The sequence below is a fragment of the Mirounga leonina genome, unplaced genomic scaffold, assembly GCF_011800145.1.
Source record: "Mirounga leonina isolate KUSES-001 unplaced genomic scaffold, KU_Mleo_1.0 Mir_91, whole genome shotgun sequence".
Lineage (NCBI taxonomy): Eukaryota > Metazoa > Chordata > Mammalia > Carnivora > Phocidae > Mirounga > Mirounga leonina.
Genome location: NW_023270839.1, coordinates 20,467,396 through 20,490,341, shown reverse-complemented (window position 1 = coordinate 20,490,341; position 22,946 = coordinate 20,467,396). Strand labels below are relative to the sequence as shown.

General features: G+C 38.6%; 1 protein-coding gene across 3 annotated transcripts in view; it reads right to left on the bottom strand.

Annotated features, from left to right (window-relative positions):
• The window catches only part of WDR76 (WD repeat domain 76), a 55,458-nt gene extending 33,168 nt beyond the window's left edge, over positions 1 to 22,290 (bottom strand). The window contains exons 1-4 of one of the 3 annotated variants that reach the window (XM_034994742.1): positions 22,023 to 22,290; positions 21,001 to 21,411; positions 10,876 to 10,968; positions 9,162 to 9,217 (exon numbers count right to left, since the gene is read on the bottom strand). In XM_034994742.1, the coding sequence (XP_034850633.1) occupies positions 9,162 to 9,217; positions 10,876 to 10,968; positions 21,001 to 21,411; positions 22,023 to 22,085 (623 nt within the window). In that variant the 5' untranslated portion in view covers positions 22,086 to 22,290. The remainder of the gene's footprint in view (positions 1 to 9,161; positions 9,218 to 10,875; positions 10,969 to 21,000; positions 21,412 to 22,022) is intronic. The other 2 variants (XM_034994741.1, XM_034994743.1) reach the window with 2 other exon arrangements.
• Positions 22,291 to 22,946: the final 656 nt, after the last annotated feature.

The window sequence follows — 22,946 nt, the reverse complement described above, 5'->3', positions numbered from 1 at the left end:
CATATTTGGTTATGTACACTTACGTATATATCTTATGAATATGTGTATATATATATATATACATACACACCTATGCATATATATACTTAAGTATATTTATACATGTGAAATGAATGACAACAATGATACAAGGGACAAGAAAGAAGAACTAGGATTATTTTGTTATTATAAGGTACTCACACTATACCCCACTCACACCCTGTAGTTGTACACTGTTAAGTGAAAGTGGACTTGGGTTAGCTATATATGTATATCGTAAACTCTAGGGCAATCTCTAAAAAAAGAGCAGAAAAAAGTATAACGGATACCCTAAGAAAGAAAAGAAAATGACATCATATAAAATGCTCAATTAAAACCATAAAAGGAAGGGCGCCTGGGTGGCTCAGTCGTTAAGCATCGGCCTTCGGCTCAGGTCATGATCCCAGAGTCCTGGGATCGAGCTCCACATGGGGCTCCCTGCTCCACCAGAAGCCTGCTTCTCCCCCTCCCACTCTCCCTGCTTGTGTTCCCTCTCTCGCTATGTCTCTCTCTGTCAAATAAATAAATAAATACATCTTTTAAAAAATAATAAATATATAAAATAAAATAAAACCATAAAAGGCAGAAAAACAGTGGAGGCAAAAATAGGAACAAAAAACAAGGGCAATAAGTAGAAAACATAAACAAACAAGGTAGATATAAATACAAATATATCAATACCCATATTAACAAATATGGTAGATATTAATCCAAATATATCAATACTCAATTTGAACATCAATGGTAGGTCTAAATGCACCCATTAAAAGAGATTGTCAGAGTGGATCAAATACAATACCCAAACATATGTTGTCTATAAGAAATCTACTTTATATGTAAAGACACACAGGGGCACCTGGGTGGTTCAGTCATTAAGCGTCTGCCTTCGGCTCACTTCATGATCCCAGGGTCCTGGGGTTAATCCCCGCATCAGGCTCCCTGCTAGGCAGGAGGCCTGCTTCTCCCTCTCCCACTCCCCCTGTTTGTGTTCCCTCTCTCGCTGTCTCTCTCTGTCAAATAAATAAATAAAATCTTTAAAATATATATATATATAAAGACACATAAAAATTAAAAGTAAATGAATGGAGAAAAATACACCATGCTAACACAACTGGAAAGAAAGCAGGAGTGACTATGTTAATTTCAGACAGAGCAGACTTCAAAGCAAAAAGTTATCAGGGATAAAGAAGGGCATTACATAATGATAAAGGGGCCAATTCTCCAAGATAACATAACATAATGCACCTAACAACAGATAATCAAACTATGTAAGGCAAAAACTAATAGAATTGGAAAAAAAAAAAAAATAGGTGCCTCTACTATCTTATTTGGAGACTTAAACACTCCCCTGTCAGAAATGGAGAGATCCAGCAGGCAGCAAATCAGCAAGGGCACAGTTCAACTTGACATACTATCCATAAACTAGATATAACCAACATCTATAGACCAGTTCATTCAAAAACAGAATACAAATCTTAAAATAAAGGGGGGAGGGGCGCCTGGGTGGCTCAGTTGCCTTCAGCTCAGGTCATGGTCTCAAGAGTCCTGGTATCAAGTTCCGCATCAGGCTCCCTGCTCCACGGGGAGCCTGCTTCTCCCTCTGCCTCTCTCTCTGTCTCTCATGAATCAATAAATAAAATCTTTTTAAAAAAATTTTTTTTCATCAAAAACAGAATACACATTTCCTCTCAAGCTCAGATGGAACATTCACCAAGGTAGACCACATTCTAGACCATAAAACACACCTTAAATTTAAAAGAAGAGAAATTTTAAAAAGAAGAAAATCATACGATGTTTGCTCTCAGAACACAACTGAATTAAACTAGAAGGCAATAAGAGAAAGATACCTGGAAAACCCAAACTACATACAGATTAAACAACAAATAACACATGGATTAGGGCAGCTGGGTGGCTATCAGTTAAGCGTCTGCCTTCAGCGCAGGTCATGATCCCAGGACCCTAGGATCGAGATCCTCATCGGGCTCCCCTGCTTGACGGGGAGCCTGCTTCTCCCTCTCCCTGCCGCTCCCCTGCTTGTGCTCGTTCTTTCTCTCTCTCTGTCAAATAAATAAAATCTTAAAAAAAAAAAAAACAAACTAATTCACGGTACTGATTATATGAAAGCATTTTGTATACATTTGCATTTTTATTCTTATTTTTTCATCCCTACTTAGGTTTCCCTGGTCAAGACAATCCCAAGCTCCGGTTTCTTCTCTGCAACTTCGGGGATCCTACCACTTTTCAGTCAGGTGCCTCATTATACTGACCCCAAGGTATCCTGAATGAGATAGGGATGATTCTAAGGACCATCCCTAAGGGAAATTGAATCCTCCCTAGTTCTGCTCAGGCTCATGTCCTCTCCAACACTCCAACCCTTCAAACAAGTTATTAAAACATCTTCTAGGTAATTAACTTGTCTTCTCACCTCCCCCCCCCCGAAAAATGTAGGCTCAGTCCCTGGTTATCCATTGGAACAATCCAATTCAATGAAATAACATACAAGGGAGCCTGGGTGGCTCAGTCAGTCAAGCATCTGCCTTCGGCTCAGGTCATGATCCCAGGGTCCTGGGATCAAGCCACACATTGGGCCCCCTGTTCAGTGGGGAGTCTGATTCTCCCTCTCCTCTACCCCTCTCCCCTGCTTGTGCTCTCTCTCTCTCAGGTAAATAAATAAAATCTTTAAAGAAAAAAAAAAGGAAGAAAACAATCTGCTAAATAACACATGGGTCAAAGAAGAAATCTCAAGAAGATATAAAAAATATTAACTAAATGAAAATGAAAACACAACCTAATAAAATTTGTGGGATGCAGGGAAAGCAGTGCTTATAGGGAAATTTATAACAGTGAATGCATATATTAGGAAAGAAGGTCAAAAATCAATCACCTCCATTTCCAACTTAGGAAACTAGAAAAAGAAGAGCAAATTAATCCAAAGTAAGGAGAAGAAATAATAAAAGTTGAGCAAATCAATAAAATTAAAAACAGGAAATCACCAGAGGGAGGGGAAAAAAAAAAAAATCAACAAAACCAAAAGCCAGTTCTTTCAAAAAACCAATAAAATTTGGGGCGCCTGGATGGCTCAGTTAACTAAGTGTACAACTCTTGATTTCAGGTCAGGTCATGATCTCAGGGTCTTGAGATCAAGCCCCACATCGGGCTCCATGCTCAGTGGAATCTGCTTGAGATTCTCTCTCCCCTGGCCCTCCCCTTGTGCTTGGTCGGTCTCTCTCTCTCAAATAAATAAATAATTAAAAAAAAAAAAAAAAAGACCAATAGGGGCGCCTGAGTGGCTCAGCCAGTTAAATGTCTGCCTTTAGCCCAGATCATGATCTCAGGGTCCTGAGACTGAGCCCCACAACGGGCTCTCTGCTCAGTGGCGTGTCTGCTTCTCCCTCTCCCTCTGTGATCTCTCTCGCTCTCACTCTCTCTCAAATAAATAAAATCTTAAAAAAATAAAAAAATTAAATTTAAAAAGACCAATAAAATCAATAAGCCTCTAGGCAAGGCTAATAAAGAAAAAAAATTATCAATATCAGAAAGAGGGGTCTCACTATAGATCCTATGGACATTAAAAAGATAATAAAGGAATGATATGAAAAACTCCATGCCCACCTATTTGATAACCTAGATGAAATGGACAATTCTTGAAAAGACTCAGCTGCTAAACTCACAATCTGAATTAGAAATAGATAATCTGAGTAGGCTTACACCTATTAAAGAAATTATATCAATAATTAACAACCTTCCAAAACAAAACGCACCAGGCTGACATAGGTTCACTGGTGAATTTTACCAAACATATATGAAATTGTACCAATTCTCTACAATCTCTTTTAGAGGACAGAAGCAGAGAGAATCCTACTATCTCATTCTATGAGGCCAGCATTACCCTAATACCAAAACCAAAAACATTACAAAACAGAAAACTACAGACCAATAATCTCTCATGAGCAGATGCAAAGCCCTCAACAAAATATTAGTACATTGAACCCAACAAGGTACAAAAAGTATTACAAGCCACAAGCAAGTGGGATATATTCCAGGTATGCAAGACTAGTTCAACACTCAAAAATCACATAATGTAATCTATCAAAAATTGTTCAGTGTAATCCATCACATCAAAAGGCTAAAAAAGCAAAATCAAATGATCCTATCAACAAATGCAGAATATGCTTTTCACTAAATCCAACACCTATTCATGATAAAAAAAAATCTCAGTAAATTAGAGGGGAACTTTCTCAACTTGATAGAGAGTATCTACAGAAAACCTAGAGCTAATGTCATACTTAAATGGTGAGAAACACCAAACTTTCCCACCAACATCAGGTACAGGCAAGGATGTCCTCACTCACCATTCCTTTTCAACATTATGCTGGAAGTTCTAGCTAATGCAGTAAGACAAGAAAAGAAAATAAATGGTACACAGATTTGGAAAAAAAAAACTGTATTTAAGAAAAAAATAAACTATATTTGTTCAAAAGTTTCCAGGTTGGGGACGCCTAGGTGGCTCAGTTAAGCAGCTGGCTCTTGATTTTGGCTCAGGTCATAATCTCAGGATCATGACATCAAGCCCAAGTCGGTCTCTGCACTGGGCATGAAGCCTACTTAAGATTCTCTCTCCCCCCACTCACATGCACGCTCTCTCAAAAAATAAATAAACAAATAAATAAATATTTTTTTAAAATAAAAATAAAAAATAAAAGAGTGTCCAGGTTGGTGAACACATGGATGTGCTGGGAGAGGACACACTCTGAGAGGGCACTGAAGCTCTGAACCATTTCCCCATGCCTTGCCCTATGCATCTCTTCCTTTAGCTGTTTTAAGTTATATCCTTTTATAATAAACCAGTAATCTATTAAATAAAAAAAAAAGCTGCATTTGTTCATAGATGACATGATAGTCTATGTAAAGAATTCTAAAAAATGAACAAAGGAACTCCTGGAACTAATAAGCGATTATACCAAGGTTGTAGGATACAAGGTTAATATATAAAAGTCAATTGCTTTCCTATATGCCAGCAATAAACAAGTGAAATTTGTTGAAGTTAAAAATATAGTATCATTTACATTAGCACCCACACAATGAAATACTTAGGTTCAAGCCTTACAAAATATTTCCAAGATCTATACGAAGTACACTACAAAACTCCGATGAACAAAATCAAAGAACTAAATAAATGGACAGATATTCCATGTTTACAGATAGTCAAGATGTCAGTTCTTTCCACCTTGATCTATAAATTCAATGTACTCTCAATCAAAACCCTAGCAAGTTATTTTGTGGATACTGACAAAATGATTCTACAGTTTATAGAGAGAGGCAAAAAACACAGAATTACCAACACAATATTGAAGAAGAATGATAAGTTGGAGGACTGACTACCCAATGTAAGACTTACTTTAAAGCTTTAATTGTTTTTAAAGAAATTGAAGCAGTAATCAAAAATCTCCCAACAAACAAAAGCCCAGGGCCAGATGGCTTCCCAGGGGAATTCTAACAAACATTTAAAGAAGAATTAATACCTATTCTTCTGAAACTGTTCCAAAAAATAGAAATGGAAGGAAAACTTCCAAACTCGTTTTATGAGGCCACCATTATCTTGATCCCAAAACCAGACAAAGACCCTATCAAAAAGGAGAATTACAGACCAATATCCTTGATGAACATGGATGTAAAAATTCTCACAAAATACTAGCCAATAGGATCCAACAGTACATTAAAAGGATTATTCACCACGACCAAGTGGGATTTATCCCTGGGCTGCAAGGTTGGTTCAACATCCGCTAATCAATCAACGTGATACAATACATTAACAAAAGAAAGAATAAGAATCATATGATCCTCTCAATAGATGCAGAAAAAGCATTTGACAAAGTACAGCATCCTTTCTTGATCAAAACTCTTCAGAGTATAGGGATAGAGGGTACATACCTCAATATCATAAAAGCCACCTATGAAAAACCCACAGCAAATATCATTCTCAATGGGGAAAAAGTGAGAGCTTTCCCCCTAAGGTCAGGAACGCGGCAGGGATGTCCACTATCACCACTGCTATTCAACATAGTACTAGAAGTCCTAGCCACAGCAATCAGACAACAAAAAGAAATAAAAGGCATCCAAATCGGCAAAGAAGAAGTCAAACTCTCACTCTTTGCAGATGCTATGATACTTTATGTGGAAAACCCAAAAGACTCCACCCCAAAACTGCTAGAATGCATACAGGAATTCGGTAAAGTGGCAGGATATAATATCAATGCACAGAAATCAGTGGCATTCCTATACACCAACAAGACAGAAGAAAGAGAAATTAAGGAGTCAATCCCATTTATAATTGCACCCAAAACCATAAGATACCTAGGAATAAATCTAACCAAAGAGGCAAAGGATCTGTACTCAGAAAACTATAAAATACTCATGAAAGAAATTGAGGAAGACACAAAGAAATGGAAAAACGTTCCATGCTCATGGACTGGAAGAACAAATACTGTGAAGATGTCAATGTTACCTAGAGCAATCTACACATTCAATGCAATCCCCATCAAAATACATCAACTTTTTTCAAAGAAATGGAACAAATAATCCTAAAATTTGTATGGAGCCAGAAAAGACCCCAAATAGCCAGAGGAATGTTGAAAAAGAAAAGCAAAGCTGGTGGCATCACAATTCCGGACTTCAAGCTCTATTACAAAGCTGTCATCATCAAGACAGTATGGTGCTGGCACAAAAACAGACACATAGATCAATGGAACAGAATAGAGAGCCCAGAAATGGACTCTCAACTCTATGGTCCACTAATCTTTGACAAAGCAGGAAAGAATGTCCAGTGGAAAAAAGACAGTCTCTTCAACAAATGGTGTTGGGAAATTTGGACAGCCACATGCAGAAGAATGAAACTGGACCATTTCCTTACACACAAAAATAGACTCCAAATGGTTGAAAGACCTCAATGTGAGACAGGAGTCCATCAAAATCCTAAAGGAGAACACAGGCAGCAACCTCTTTGACCTCAGCCGAAGCAACTTCTTCCTAGAAACATCACCAAAGGCAAGGGAAGCAAGGGCAAAAATGAACTATTGGGACTTCATCAAGATGAAAAGCTTTTGCAAAGCAAAGGAAACAGTTAACAAAACCAAAAGACAACCGACAGAATGGGAGAAGATATTTGCAAATGACATATCAGATAAAGGGCTAGTATCCAAAATCTATAAATAACTTCTTAAACTCAACACCCAAAGAACAAATGATCCAACCAAGAAATGGGGAGAAGACATGAACAGACATTTTTCCAAAGAAGACATGCAAATGGCCAACAGACACATGAAAAAGTCCTCAACATCGCTCGGCATCAGGGAAATCCAAATCAAAACCTCAACGAGATATCACCTTACACCAGTCAGAATGGCTAAAATTAACAAGTCAGGAAATGACAGATGCTGGCGGGGATGTGGAGAAAGGGGAACCCTCCTACACTGTTGGTGGGAATGCAAGTTGGTGCAGCCACTCTGGAAAACAGCATGGAGGTTCCTCAAAAAGTTGAAAATAGAGCTACCATATGACCCAGCAATTGCACTACTGGGTATTTACCCCAAAAATTCAAATGTAGGGATCCGAAGGGGTATGTGCACCCCGATGTTTATAGCAGCAATGTGCACAATAGCCAAACTGTGGAAAGAGCCAAGATGTCCATCAACAGATGAATGGATAAAGAAGATGTGGTATATATATACACTGGAATATTATGCAGCCATCAAAAGGAATGAGATTTTGCCATTTGCAATGACATGGATAGAACTGGAGGGTGTTATGCTGAGCGAAATAAGTCAATCAGAGAAAGACATGTATCATATGATCTCACTGATATGAGGAATTCTTAATCTCAGGAAACAAACTGAGGGTTGCTGGAGTGGTGGGGGATGGGAGGGGTGGGGTGGCTCGGTGATAGACAATGGGGAAGGTATGTGCTATGGTGAGCGTTGTGAATTGTGCAAGACTGTCGAATCACAGATCTGTACCTCTGAAACAAATAATATATGTTAAAAAAAAAAAAGAAGAAGAAGAAGATAGCAGGAGAGGAAGAATGAAGGGGGGGAAATTGGGAAGGGGAGACAAACCATGAGAGACAATGGACTCTGAAAAACAAACTGGGGGTTCTAGAGGGGAGGGGGGTGGGAGGATGGATTAGCCTGGTGATGGGTATTGAGGAGGGCACATTCTGCATGGAGCACTGGGTGTTATACACAAACAATGAATCATGGAACACTACATTAAAAACTAATGATGTAATGTATGGTGATTAACATAACAATAAAAAATTAAAAGAAAAGCTGTAATTGTTTTTAAAGACAGTATTGTATTGATGAAAGAAAACACAAATCAATGGAATAGAACAGAGAGCCAGCTGATCTTAGACAAAAGAGCAAAGGCAAGATAATGAAGCAAAAATAATCTTTTCAACAAATGGATAACCACATCAAAAAAAAAAAATCTAGACACAGCCTTTAACCCCATCACAAAATTAACTCAAAAAAGATCACATATAATGTAAAATGCAGAACTATAAAACTTGTAGAAGACAATAAGAGAAAACGTAGGTGACCTTGGGTATAGCAATGGTTTTTTAAATAAAATACCCAAAACATAATCCATGAAAGAAAAACACGACGAAATAAACTTCATTAAGATTAAAAACTTCTGCTCTGCAAAAGACACTACCAAGAGATTGAGAAGACAAGCCACCGACTGGGAGAAAATATCTGTACAAGACACATCTGATAAAGGACTGTTATCCAAAATATACAAAGAACTCTTAAAACTCAACAATAAAAATCAAACAACTTAATTTAAAATGGGCCAAAGACCTTAACAGACAGTTCACCAAAGTAATATATAGACAGCAATAAGCATATGAAAAGATGCTCTACATCATGTTATCAGAGAAAAAGAAATTAAAAGAACAATGGGATACCAATACACACTTATTAGAATGGCCAAAATCCAGAACACTGAGAACACCAAATGCTCGTGAGGATGTGAAACAACAGGTTTAAGATTACAGTTTCTTATTTACCATGGTAACCATTTTGCATATTATAAATAACTCAACAATACATCATGGTTTAGGCATTGCAAACCAAATCTTTTACCTTTTGGATTCAGGAGGCTGCCTCTTCTTTATCATTTCACGGAGCCTTGCAGCTGACTGCAAAATATACAAAACATACGTGTAAAGATACTACCTTACAAAATATTAAGTATGCTGCTTCATTGACACTAAACTAAGATCTATATAGGAAATAAAGATCCTTAAAATATGATACCTGCTCTTGGTAACAGACATGAGACAAATAAACCATCAATAATAAAGCAAGTAAAAATACCATCTAAAGGACTGGGGCACCTGGGTGGCTCAGCTGGTTAAGCATCAGACTTATCTGGGCTCAGGTCTTGACCTCAGGGTCATGAGTTCAAGCCCCACGTTGTAATGACATTCTGACAAGGTATCAGAAAGTACTGACATTCTGATACCTTGGACCAGGTTGCTAATGAGTTTACATGATTGAACATTAAACATTTAATCAAATACACTATTATAAATTAAAATATTTAACTTCTACTACAGGCAATTCTACTTTGATATTCTCCAGAAAAGTTATATTACACTTCTATAAATCAAATCATAATTTCTGTTAACTAAAATCAAAATCATAGATACTTTGTCTAAATTTCTGATGAATTTTCCAATTTTAATGACTTAACAATATAATCCCTTATATTAAGTCACCCTCCGTTCCCTCAAGATCCAAACACATGCTGAATATTTGGGAATGTGTAATCAAAGAAATCAAGTAATTTTTAAATAAAGCCAAGGGCTTGTTACAGTTTGAAAGAAAATATCACACACCCTCCTGAAGGGCTATCTCACACACAGTTTTACCCACAGTGTGAAGACACAATGTAAATTACACATTTAGTTATAATGATTATAAAACACTAGCATACATCTGGCCATTTATCCTTTTTTTTTGTTTGTTTAAGATTTTGAATTTATTATTATTATTGAAAGATTTTATTTATTTATTTATTTGATAGAGAGAGTGCAAGCAAGGGGCACTGGCAGGCAGAGGAAGAAACAGGCTCTCTGCTGAGCAGGGAGCCTGACGTAGGGCTCGATTCCAACTGAGCCACCCAGGCACCCCTGGCCATTTATCCTTAAAGCTCCCTATATAAAGCATATTTCCACCTAGTCTCTAAGATTTTTCAAAAAAAGAGGGGCACCTGGGTGGCTCAGTCAGTTAAGCGTCTGCCTTCAGTTCAGGTCATGATCCCAGGGTCCCTGTGTCTAGTTCTCTGCTCAGCAGGAAGTCTGCTTGTCCCTCTCCCTTTGTCCCGTTCCCCACCCCCACTTGTGCTCTCTCTCCCCCTCTCTAATAAATAAATAAATCTTAGGGGGAAAAAGGATTAAAAAAAAAAGCTTGTCCTCTCACTCCTCTACCACACCTCCCTCAACCCATTCCTCCTACTTCTCCTTTATCCTTTAGAGGTAAAGCAACCACTTGGAACATACTCTGTTCCTCTGAATCCAAGACAACCATTCATAAGACACCATTATCTTATGCACCAACAAAAGGGAGGAAAAGCTGCCAGTTACAGTTTCAAGATGTCAATTTCAAAAACATTAAAATGAAAAAAACGTCTTAGAATCAATAAAATATGGTAACCTCCTCCTATTAAATGCAAAACTCAGTCCTAATTTTACCCTCCCTTATCTGATGTTTGAAACCTGATACTATGAGTATTTTATTGACCTACAGGCAAGAGGAATGGCATCTTACTCTTAACTAGAAATTCCACACAAACCTCAGACAACTGAAGAGAAGCAAAAAAGTCTGCATTTTCTGATATATTCTTCAGTCTCTTCCTTTCGTACGATGACAATCCTGAAAATTCATCCTATGAAATTACACCAAAAAAATTGTTACTTTGCATGATCCACAGCAAAAGCACCTCATAAAACTAGGTGTTGAATTCTCAAATGTATACTTTCCTTCAAATTGCATCTGCTTTATTCATTACATTAAATAACAAGTGACATATCAGAAGTCTAGTAGTGTAACCTAATAGCAAATTATTTCCTACTGATCATTAATTCACCATTACTCACAGTTATCTTTTTATTAAACAAAAGAGAAAGAAACGTGTGACAGAAAATTTTAAATTCATTCAAAGAGTTAAGGAAATTTAGATAAAAGAACAACAACAACAAAAAGATAAAGGCACAGGCAGAAAAGACAATAAAACCAGAGAATCAAGCTTGGAGGTCCAATATTCAACTAATAGTTACAGGGGTAAAAAGAGGAGCAGAGAAAATGGAGGAGAAAGTTTTTAGAGAAATAATATAAGAAAGTTTCTTGAAACTAAAGACATGAGTTTCCTGGGGTGCCTGGGTGGCTCAGTCGGTTAAGCGTCTGCCTTCGGCTCAGGTCATGATCCTGGAGTCCCGGGATCGAGTCCTGCATCGGGCTCCCTGCTCAGCAGGGAGTCTGCTTCTCCCTCTGACCCTCCCCCCTCTCATGTGCTTGCTCTCTCTCATTCTTTCTCTCTCAAATAAATAAATAAAATCTTTAAAAAAAAAAAAAAAGACATGAGTTTCCAGATTAAAAGGGCCCAATGAGTATGCAGCACAACAAATGAAAAAAGACCAAAGCTTACACAAATCACAAAATTTCTTAACACCTGAGATAAGTGAGGTTAAAAAAAAGTCTGCCAATAAGGGAAAAAGATCACGAAGAAGCAAGAATCAGAATGACATTTCTCAATACTGAGGGGAGCTAGAAGACAATGAAAGAGTATATTTAAAATTTTAAGGAAAAATTATTTTCAACTTACAATTCTAAATCAATTAAGCCATCAATCAAATGTACAGCATAAAGACTTTGTCAGATACATAATATCTGTATGTACACAAAATGTACATACATACATTTTGGTGAAGTGCAGCTTAGCGCTTCCTGAGAAAAGGTGTAGGAGAGGGGTAAAAAGAGGAGCAGAGAAAATGGAGGAGAAAGTTATTAGTGTACACCTTTTCTCGGGAAGCTCTAAGCTGCATTTCACCAAAATTAGGGAATAAACTAAAAAAAAAGATCCAAGACAGTACCTAGGGTACAGAAGTTCCAGCATAGGAATGATAAAAGATTAAAGAAATTCAAAGGAAAATGGTAAAAGGAAGGCCAAGAAAGCGTTAAACAGTCCAGAATGAAATAGGAAGATGTAGGTGCTCAGGAAATGTTTCATGGAAAAAAAAAAAATATATATATATATTTTTATATATGAAGCCATAAAAACTCTTTGTTACAACTCTACTAGAGCTTGGGCTATACCTAGTAAAGACGTGAGAAGGGAAAGGAGTGGGTGGGCACATGCGTATAAGGTGTAGCATGAATGAAACGAGTCTTCACCTTCCATATTAAATCAATAGATAATACGGAAAGGATAAAAGCTAAAAAAGTTGAAAGTATAATCAGTCTATTGGGCAGCGGCAATCACAAACAGAGAAGTAGGTGGCAGAAAACTGCTGGATGTTTTGATTTGCTTGAGTATATATGTATGTACATATGGAATTACCTTTGTGAGTGTGTGCATATATATATATGTGTGTGAATTATATGATTTAAATGTGGATGTACATGTATTACTTTGACCAAAATAAAAATTTTCCTCACACACACAAAATAATAGTGGCAGCAAAAGTGAAAGTTTATTGTGTCACTGCCTTTACAACTGCTTTTCAAGGAAAAACATCACCACCATCAAGGGTTTCATAAGATTCTATTTCAAAATCAAAGAAACAAATTTAAATGATTCTAATTACCACAGACACAATTAAGAAAATTAAGAAAAATAATCAATATCTTTAAGTGCTTATGTTTAATTCAAACTATTCTTTTTTTTTTTTTTTTAAGATTTATTTATTCATTTGGGAGAGCGAGAATGAGAGAGAGGAGGAGGGTCAGAGGGAGAAGCAGGTTCCTCGCCGAGCAGGGAGCCCGATGCGGAACTCGATCCCGGGACTCCAGGATCATGACCTGAGCCGAAGGCAGTTGCTTAGCCAACGAGCCACCCAGGCGCCCTAATTCAAACTATTCTTATCCATCACCCACCTGTCAAAAACTTGCAACATTTAACAGGAAGACCAAGCAAACAACATCAGAAAAAGTGGGCTCTCAAAATAAACATATGTAGGAAATAAACATTTTTTTAAAAACTTCACTATCTTCAGAAACACTTAAGAAGTTACTGTATCCATAAAACAAAGGGTGATGTGTTTTTAAAAAAAATCAAAGAACTTGAATTAAAAACATGCTTGATGCCAAAAATTCACAAACTATATGAATCCATTTACATAATATTCTCAAAATGACAAAACTGTAGAGACCAAAAAAAAAAAAAAAATTAGCACTTGGGTGCCTGGGCGGCTCAGTTGGTTAGGTGACTGCCTTCGGCTCAGGTCATGATCCTGGAGTCCCGGGATCGAGTCCCGCATCGGGCTCCCTGCTCAGCAGGGAGTCTGCTTCTCCCTCTGACCCTCCCCCATCTCGTGCTCTCTCTCTCTATCTCATTCTCTCTCTCAAATAAATAAATAAAATCTTTAAAAAAAAAAAAATAGCACTTGCCAGGGGCTAAAGAGGGTGAGAGGGAGGGCTACAGGCCTAATACAAAGAAATAGCCTGGGGTGCCTGGATGGCTCAGTCCATAGAGCATGCAACTCTTGATCTCAAGGTGGTGAGTTCAAACCCCACAATGGACCCTACTTAAAATAAATTTAAAAAAACAAAGAGCCCAAGGGAAATTTTTGTGGAGATGGAATAGTTCTGTATCTTCATTGTAATGATACAGAATTATACACATACCTTGTATGATGTGAATTTCCCCGTTTTGATACTGTGATATATAAGATGTACCCACTGGGAAAAACTGGGTGAAGACTACATGATACCTCTCTGTACTATTTCTGCAAATTGTTATACATCTATAATTACTTGAGAGAAAAGTTTTTTGAAAATAGATGTTTCTCACAGCTAACATCATACTTAATGGTGAAAGACTGAAAGCTTTTCCCCTAAAGCTAAGGAACAAGAAAATATGTCTGCTTTTGCTACTTCTATTAAACACTGTACTGGAGATTCTAGGACAATTAGGACAGGACGATTGGGAAAAAATAATATTAAAAAACATCCAGATTGAAAAGAAAGAAATAAAACTATCTTTATTGCCAAAACATGATCTTATATATAGAAAATGCTTAAGAATTCACACAAAAAACTAATAAGCAACCTCAGCAAAGTTGCAAGATGTAAGATCAATATACAAAAATCAGTTATATGTCTATACACTAACAATGAACAATCAGAAAATGATTTTAAGAAAACAACACCATGCATAATAGCAGAGCTCTGTCAGTTGAGTGTCTGACTCTTGATTTTGGCTCAGGTTATGATCTCAGTTATGAAAGATCGACCCCTGAGTCCAGTTCTGTGCTCAGCATGGACTCTGCTTAAGATTCTCTCTCTCCCTCTGCCACTCCCCCTCCCCCACTCACGTGGGTGCGCTTTCTCTCCCTCTCAAAAAAAATTAAACTTAAATTAACAACTTTTGGGGTGCCTGAGTGGCTCAGTTGGTAAAGCATCCACCTTCAGCTCCGGTCATGATCCTGGGGTACTGGGATCGAGCCCCACATTAGGCTCCCTGCTCAGTGAGGAGTCTACTTCTCCCTCTTCCTCTGCCTCTCCCTCCGCTTGTGCTCTCTCTCTTGCTCTCTCATGCACTCTCTCAAATAAATAAATAAAATCTTAAGAAAATAAAATCAGTAACAACTTTTGTTACGTCAAAGGACATTATCAAGAACATGAAAATGAAGTACAAAAAAACGGGAAAAGGGCGCCTGGGTGGCTCAGTCGTTAAGCGTCTGCCTTCGGCTCAGGTCATGATCCCAGGGTCCTGGGATGGAGTCCCACATCGGGCTCCCTGCTCAGCGGGAAGCCTGCCTCTCCCTCTCCCACTCCCCCTGCTTGTGTTCCTGCTCTCGCTATGTCTCTCTCTCTGTCAAACAAACAAACAAACAAATAAATAAATAAATAAATAAATAAATAACGGGAAAAAATACTTGCAAGTGATATATCTAATAAGGGTCTAGTGTCCAGAATATATAAAGAACTCTTATAATTCAAAACAAAATGACAATTTAATTTTTCAAATGGCAAAGGACTAGAAAAGCTATTTCTCCAAAGCACAAATGGCCAATAAGTACATGTAAAAACATTCAACAAGGGGCGCCTGGGTGGCTCAGTCGTTAAGTGTCTGCCTTCAGCTCAGGTCATGATCCCAGGGTCCTGGGTTCAAGCCCTGCATCGGGCTCCCTGCTCCACGGGAAGCCTGCTTCTCTTTCTCCCGCTACCCCTGCTTGTGTTCCCTCTCTAGCTGTGTCTCTGTCAAATAAATAAATAAAATCTTTAAAAAAATAAAAATAAAAACACTCAACATTACTGATCATTACAAAAATGCAAATCAAAACCACAATGAGACACTACATCATATCCACTAGAATGGCTATAATCAAAAAGACAAGGAGCACCTGGCTGACTCTACTGGTAGAGCATACAGCTCTTGATACCAGGGTTGAGTTCAAGCCCCTCATTGGCCCTAGAATTTACTTAATAAAAAAAAAAAAATTGGGGGTGGGGGCGCCTGGGTGACTCAATGGGTTAAGCGTCTGACTTTTTTTTTTTTAAAGATTTTTATTTATGTATTTGAGAGAGAGAGAATGAAGAGAAAGAGAGCATGAGAGGGGGGAGGGTGAGAGGGAGAAGCAGACTCCCTGCCGAGGAGGGAGCCCGATGTGAGACTAGATCCCGGGACTCTAGGGTCATGACATGAGCTGAATGCAGTCGCTTAACCAACTGAGCCACCCAGGCGCCCAGGCGTCTGACTTTTGATTTCAGCTCAGGCTCTTAGGGTTGTGAGATTGAGCCGGGTCTGGCTCCATGTTGGGCATGGAGCCTGCTTAAGATTCTCTTTCTCCCTCTCGCTCTGCCCCTAGCCCCTCCAAAAAAAAATTTTTTAATTAAAAAAAAAATGAATAATTAAGACATTATGTTACATGAAATAAGCCAGTCACAAAAACACAAATACCATGAATCCACTTTTATGAGGTACCTATACTAGTCAAATTCAAAGAGACACAAAGTAGAATGGTAGTTGCCAGAGGATGGCAGTAGGAGGGAAATGGGGAGTTATTCAATGGGATAGTGTTTCAGTTTTTCAAGATGAAAGGATTTCTGGAGACTGATTGCAAAACAACATAAGTAAACAACATAAAGTACTACATTGTACCTTCAAAAATGGTTAAGGTGCTAAATTTTATATTGTGTATTTTACAATCAATTTTTTTTTAATTTTTAGGAAAGATAAATAACAAGTGTTGGCAAGGGTGTAAAGAAAGTAGACTCTTCATGCATTGCTGCTGGTATGTAAAAATCGTGCAGCCAGTCTGGTAAACAATTTGACAGTTTCTCAATAAGTTAAACACAGTTGACCATATGACCCAGCAATTTCACTCCTAGGTATATACCCAAAAGAATGGAAAATATTTGTTCAGCAAAAACTCATAAACAAAAGCTTGTGGCAGCACTATTTATAATAGCAAAAAGTGGGAACAACCCAAATGTTCATCATCTGATGAATGGATAAACAAAATATGGTATATCCATACAATGGAATATTATTCAGCCATAAAAAGGAATCAAGTACCAATACACACTACACAACATGAATGAACCCTGAAAACATTATGCTAAGTCAAAGAAGCCAGATGCAAGAAGCTACATATTATATGATTTCATTTGTATGAAATGTCCAGAATAGGCAAATCTATAGAGAAAGAAAGTAGATTAGTGGTTTCCAGGGCTGGGTTAGGGAGGTGGAGGAGTTGGTAGTCACTACTAATGGGTACGGATTTCTTTTCATAGTGAAAGAAATGTTCTGAAACTGGATAGTGGTGATGATTGTACAATCTTGTATATATACTAAAAACTACTGAACTGTACACTTTTTAATAGTAAAGTTTATGTTGGGCGCCTGGGTGGCTCAGTCGTTAAGCGTCTGTCTTCGGCTCAGGTCATGATCCCAGGGTCCTGAGATCGAGTCCCGCATCGGGCTCCCTGCTCAGCGGGAAGCCTGCTTCTCCCTCTCCCACTCCCCCTGCTTGTGTTCCTGCTCTCGCTCTCTCTCTCTTCTGTCAAATAAATAAATAAAATCTTTAAAAAAATAGTAAAGTTTATGTTATGTAAATTATATCTCAATAAAAAAATAAACATATGCTTGATGACAGAAACCAGATTTATGCATAGTCTCAAAGTATCTCCCTCAAAATATTTAGTAATTACAAAGGGAAAAATGTTGTTTCCATTGGAGAATCCTGACAAACACCACCTAAGCCAAGTGACCCAGGTCAACATCACCAGTAAAACATATCAGTATCAAGTACACCCCGATATGATGCACTGAGGAGGGCACATTCACTTCTGTGGTACCCCACCCAAAAAATGCAAAACCTTAATCTAATTATGAGAAAATAGCAGACAAACCCAAATTGAGGAACATTACACAAAATAACTTTTCAGTACTCTTCAAAAGTGCCAAGGTCATGAAAGATTGAAGAACTGTCACAGACTGGAGTAGACTACAGAAACATGGCTATTAAATGCACTGTGCAATCCTAGACTTGATACTGGAACAGAAGGGCATTAGTAAACAAAAAAAAAAACAAAAAAAAACAAAAACTGGTGAAATCCTAATAAATTCTGTACTTTAGTTAATATTATTGTAGCATTTCTTAGTTTGATAAGTGTTCTACAGTTATGTAGGTGACATTAACACAAGAGGAAGCCAGGTGAAAGAAATATCAAAATCCTCTGTACCATTTTTGCAACTCTTCTGTAAGCCCAAAATGTTCTCAAAACTTAAATTTATGAGGGGCGCCTGGGTGGCTCAGTCATTAAGCGCCTGCCTTCGGCTCAGGTCATGATCCCAGGGTCCTGGGATCGAGCCTCGCATTGGGCTCCCTGCTCAGCAGGAAGTCTGCTCCTTCCTTTCTCACTCCCCCTGCTGTGTTCCCTCTCTCGCTGTCTCTCTCTTTCTCTGTCAAATAAATAAATAAGATCTTTAAAAAAAAAAAAAAAGAAATAAATGCTTTGTGAAGTTAAAATATTTTGTTTAATTTAAAGATTTTTATTTATTTGTCAGAGAGAGAGAGAGAACGCGAGAGCACAAGCAGTGGGGAGCATCAGGAAAAGGGTGAAGCAGGCTCCCCGCTGAGCAAAGCCTGATGGGGGAACTCCATCCCAGGACCCTGGGATCATGACCTGAGCTGAAGGCAGATGCTTAACCAACTGGCACCCAGGCGTCCCTGTGAAGTTAAAATATTTAACAAAAGTGCTGAGAGAGAAAATTTAGCAAGTTTCCCAGAAAATAGAATAAATTTTTTAAGATTTATTCATTTTAGAGAGAGAGTGCAAATGGGGGAAAGGTCAGAGGGAGAGAATCTCAAGCAGACTCCCCACTAATCACAGAGCCCCACTGCTAGGCTCAATCTCCCCACCCGTGAGATCATGACCTGAGCCGAAACCAAGAGTCGGATGCTTTAACCGCCTGAGCCACCCAGGCGCCCCTAAAATTCTTGACTTACAGGTCAAGACACTTGTCTGTGATGTGACAAAGCCTTCCCTCATTTGGGGAAGAAATAAGCTTATAAATAAAATATTGTTTCTAAAGCATGGTACCATAAAGCCTTAGTCATTTTGCTCCAAAAAGATAATTAATGAAAAGGAAAAGAATGAAATGTCCTATAAAAATGTTAGATCTTGGGACAGCTGGGTGGCTTAGCTGGTTAAGCGTCTGCCTTCGGCTCAGGTCATGTTCCTGGGATCCTAGGATCAAGTCCTGCATCTGGCTCCTTGCTAAGCAGGGAGCCTGCTTCTCCCTCTGTCTGCCGCTCCCCCTGCTTGTGCTCTCTCTCTCTGACAAATTAATAAATAAAATCTTTAAAAAAACAAAAACAAAAACAAAAAAAGGATGCTAGATCTTTCAGTTTGTCCTACTTAAATATATGCTGGGCATGTCTGACTCTGCTTGATTAGCTTCAGTATTTACTCTTAATGTTCTAATTTCTGACCCTATTTTCTTAGGTCAAGCTAAAATCTCAATAGATGAATGGACAGAGAAGATCTGGGGAGTGCCTGGCTGGCTCAGTCAGTACAGTGTGTGACTCTTGATCTTGGTGTTTAAGTTTGAGGCCCACATTGGGTATAGAGATTACTTAAAAATAAAAAAACTTAAAGAAAAAGGTGCGGTATATATATATTCATATATATACCCATATATATATCCATACACACACACACATGCACACACACACACACAGGAATATTATTCAGCCATGAAAAAGAATGAAATCTTGCCATTTGCAACAATATGGATGGAGCTAGAGAGTATAATGCTAAGCAAAATCAGTCAGAGAAAGGTAAGTACCATATGACTTCACTCATGTGGAAGTTAAGAAACAAAACAAATGAGCAAAGGAAAAAGAGAAGAGAAAAACCGAGAAACAGATTCTTAACTATAGAGAACAGATGGTTGCCAGAGAGGAGGTGGGTAGGGGGATGGGTGAAATAGGTGAAGGGGATTAAGAGTACACTTATCATGATGAACACTGAGCGGTATATAGAATTGTTGAATCACTATATCGTACACCTAAAACTAATATAACATTGTATGTTAACAGAAATTAAAAAACAATTTTTAAAAATTTTTAAATAAATTTAAAAAAATAAAATCTACTTCCCACTAGCCTCATATACTCAGAATCTTATAGTCGAAGAGGCCAAAGAGATAACTGAATCCAGTGGTTCTCAAAATGACATCCCAGACCAACAGCACCAGCATCTCTAGGAAACTGTGTTGGACATGCCAATTCTTTACCCCACCCCAAAACTTCTCGAAAATCAGAAACTCTGGTGGTAGAGTCCTGCAATGGAGTTTTAACAGCCCTCCAGGAAATTCTGATACAGGCTATAGTTTGAGAAGCAATGATCTTATCCAATCCCCTCACTGTCGAGTGATTTGCTTAAAAACACAAGGTTTCTTAGAAGCAGCCACATCTAAAACCTAGGCTTTCAACCCCCCAGTCCAATGCACTAATAACAGACCCACGATGTCCCACCAGAGGTCCTAGTTCTTACCTCTTGAGACAGTAAAGCATAAACTGAATTCCTATTTCAAAAGAACACCACCACAATTATCCTATCTCCCTTTCCCCTATCATCATTTTCTGTTCCATTAACTTTTGACATGTGGTATGGTTTTATCTTGCCTTGCATAAAATCTGTCACTTTCATTGAAGTACAACATTCCTTAAAGGCAATAGAAGTCTAAAAATTAGATGCTTAATTCCTTTAACTGATTCAAACTATTATTTTCAATAGTACTAATAAGTGTTTCTCATGTATCTTCTCTACTCCATCATTTTTCTCCTTTTTGTAGAGGAAATATTATTCAGCTATATTAATCAATTGATGACTTTCCTACCCTCATATCAAGGGTCACTCAAATGCCATATGTCCCACAGGCCAACTTCTTCTGGTATACTGTGCATAAATATGTAAAGGTGAGCAAGACACCATAAATAGTAAGTAGACCCAAAAATATCTGCAATAAACTGAGAGGAAGAAAAAGGGAAACAGAATGAAGATTAAGTCAATCCTCTCCTTGACAAATCAAAACCAAGAGTAAAATTAACCAAGGAAGTTGTGTTCAACATTTAAAAAATAAAATTTCAATTAAACATACATAAACCCTGGATACCGTTAGCTTATCAGAACTTCAAATTTTAAAATAAGAAAAATTTGAATAAGCTAGTAATTAAATTCTTACCAGGCCTGGTGTGGTATCTTCATCACTGTCTAGATCCTGACTGCTTTCCGTATCAACACTGAGAATCACTGTATCCGAAGTGCTCTTGTGTTGTCGCTTGTTACTTTCAGTATAAACATCTAAGGATGATTTTTGCAGAGTAGATTCTGCCTTGGAAGACGTGCCTTCCATCCTTGGAGTTAAAATCCTTCTGCAAGTTTTCCTTATTTCAGTCTTCTTACATTTCTTACATGCAACTTCATTGTTAGAATTCTTATCCAATAGGGATTTGGAGTGCTTAATTTGGTCTGGCTTGTAATTACTGAGTGAAAAGGGAACAAGATAAACCTTAGGTGTTTTTCCTAAAACTGTAGTCTGTACTGGTCTCAGAGATACACAAGTGATGTTTTGATTTTCTTTATATTCATTCACCTATTCAGGTCAATAAAAGAAAAGAGAGCATTAGAATCCCAGATCCTATGCCTTTTCTTACAGGTCTGTGTAAATAAATCCAAAGTGATAGCCTGTAACGAAACTTTTCCTCACCAAAATCTAGATACCTAACTCATTAACCTAAATTTAATTATTTATTATAACTGGCTGCATTATTTTACCCATGACTCGGCAAACCAGTAATAATGTAATAATAATTACAGTTGTAACTGAGGAGACTACCCCAACTGTCACCTTCTGAGTAACTGGAATTGTCTTCAGAGTGGAAAGCCGACAATAATTGCCCCACAGGCAAACGCAGAGTCCCTGATCCCATCCTGTCCCTATTTCTAGGGTTACTAATAACCTTCCCCAACGCTGAAGGCCGAGTTTCCATAGAGGAAAATAGGGGGCCGGGATCCCCGATTATCTTTTGAAACAACACCCCCGAAAAACCCGTTAAGCTGAGACATGCCCCAAGGAGCGGAAACCAGTTCCGGAGTGTGGAGGCGGTGGGTGCCAAGTCTTCGTGCCCTCTCGGGCCTGGTCCCGGCAATGCCTCACGCACACCGGGGCAGGAGCGCACCCGAAAGCAACAAGCCGTTGCTCACCTTCATCTGGAGTCGCTGTCTGGAGCCCACCTTCTCCTCACTGCCCGCGCGCGACCCCGACATCTTCCGGCGGCTTAGCAGCTGGCGTCTTCCCGCCAAGATTGCGGCGGGAGGCGCGGGGAGGGGGAAGGGGAGGAGCAGCGGGGCTGAGGCGGGGCCTGGCGGGCGGCTCTGAACGGCCCGGACGCCAGCGGGCCGCAGGGGGAGGGGCGCGCAGGCGTTACGGTCGTCTCGGTTCGCGTGGAGCTCACCAGCCTCGCCCCATACTGAAATTCTTGTAATTGGAACGAATACACATTTTTACCTTAGATCTCAGTATTTTTTTGATGCTGCTGATGCCAGTATCTCGCTTTGAAAAACACTGGCGCTTCTGCTGAGAAAAAACCACCTTGCCTTGCAATGTGAGCCTGGAAGAGATTCAGACGCACTTAGATGCCATATGAATAGAGAAGCTAGAAAATCGAAATCAACAGGCAGCCTTTACTTGGGCCCCCCGGTTCCTTATAACCCCACCACCAGGAAATTACGCTCTATGGCTACCACATTACCTTCTTCCTAGAAGGGAAGCATTTTTATTTTTTTCAAGAGCTGATAACTTAAGCTGGTTTAAATTTCACCTCATCATCTGCCCACCAGTTAACTAAGATCCTAATGATGACCTTACAAAGCCCAAAGGCTGGGGAAAAGTTGTGAATCAAATCATTTTTGTACACAAAGTAACAAGATTTTAGTGCCCTGTACTTCGTACAGTCACAGCCATATTAACCTTTTTTTTTTGTTTCTATTCTCTGGGTTGCCCTAAGTCAAAACAATTGTTTTCCCATGATGTACTCCCTCTGGACAGCATGGTTTTGGAGCTGTTAAATTCAAAACATAAATTTCTACCTACTCTATTTTTAAGATCCTTTTCTTTCTAGCCCAGAA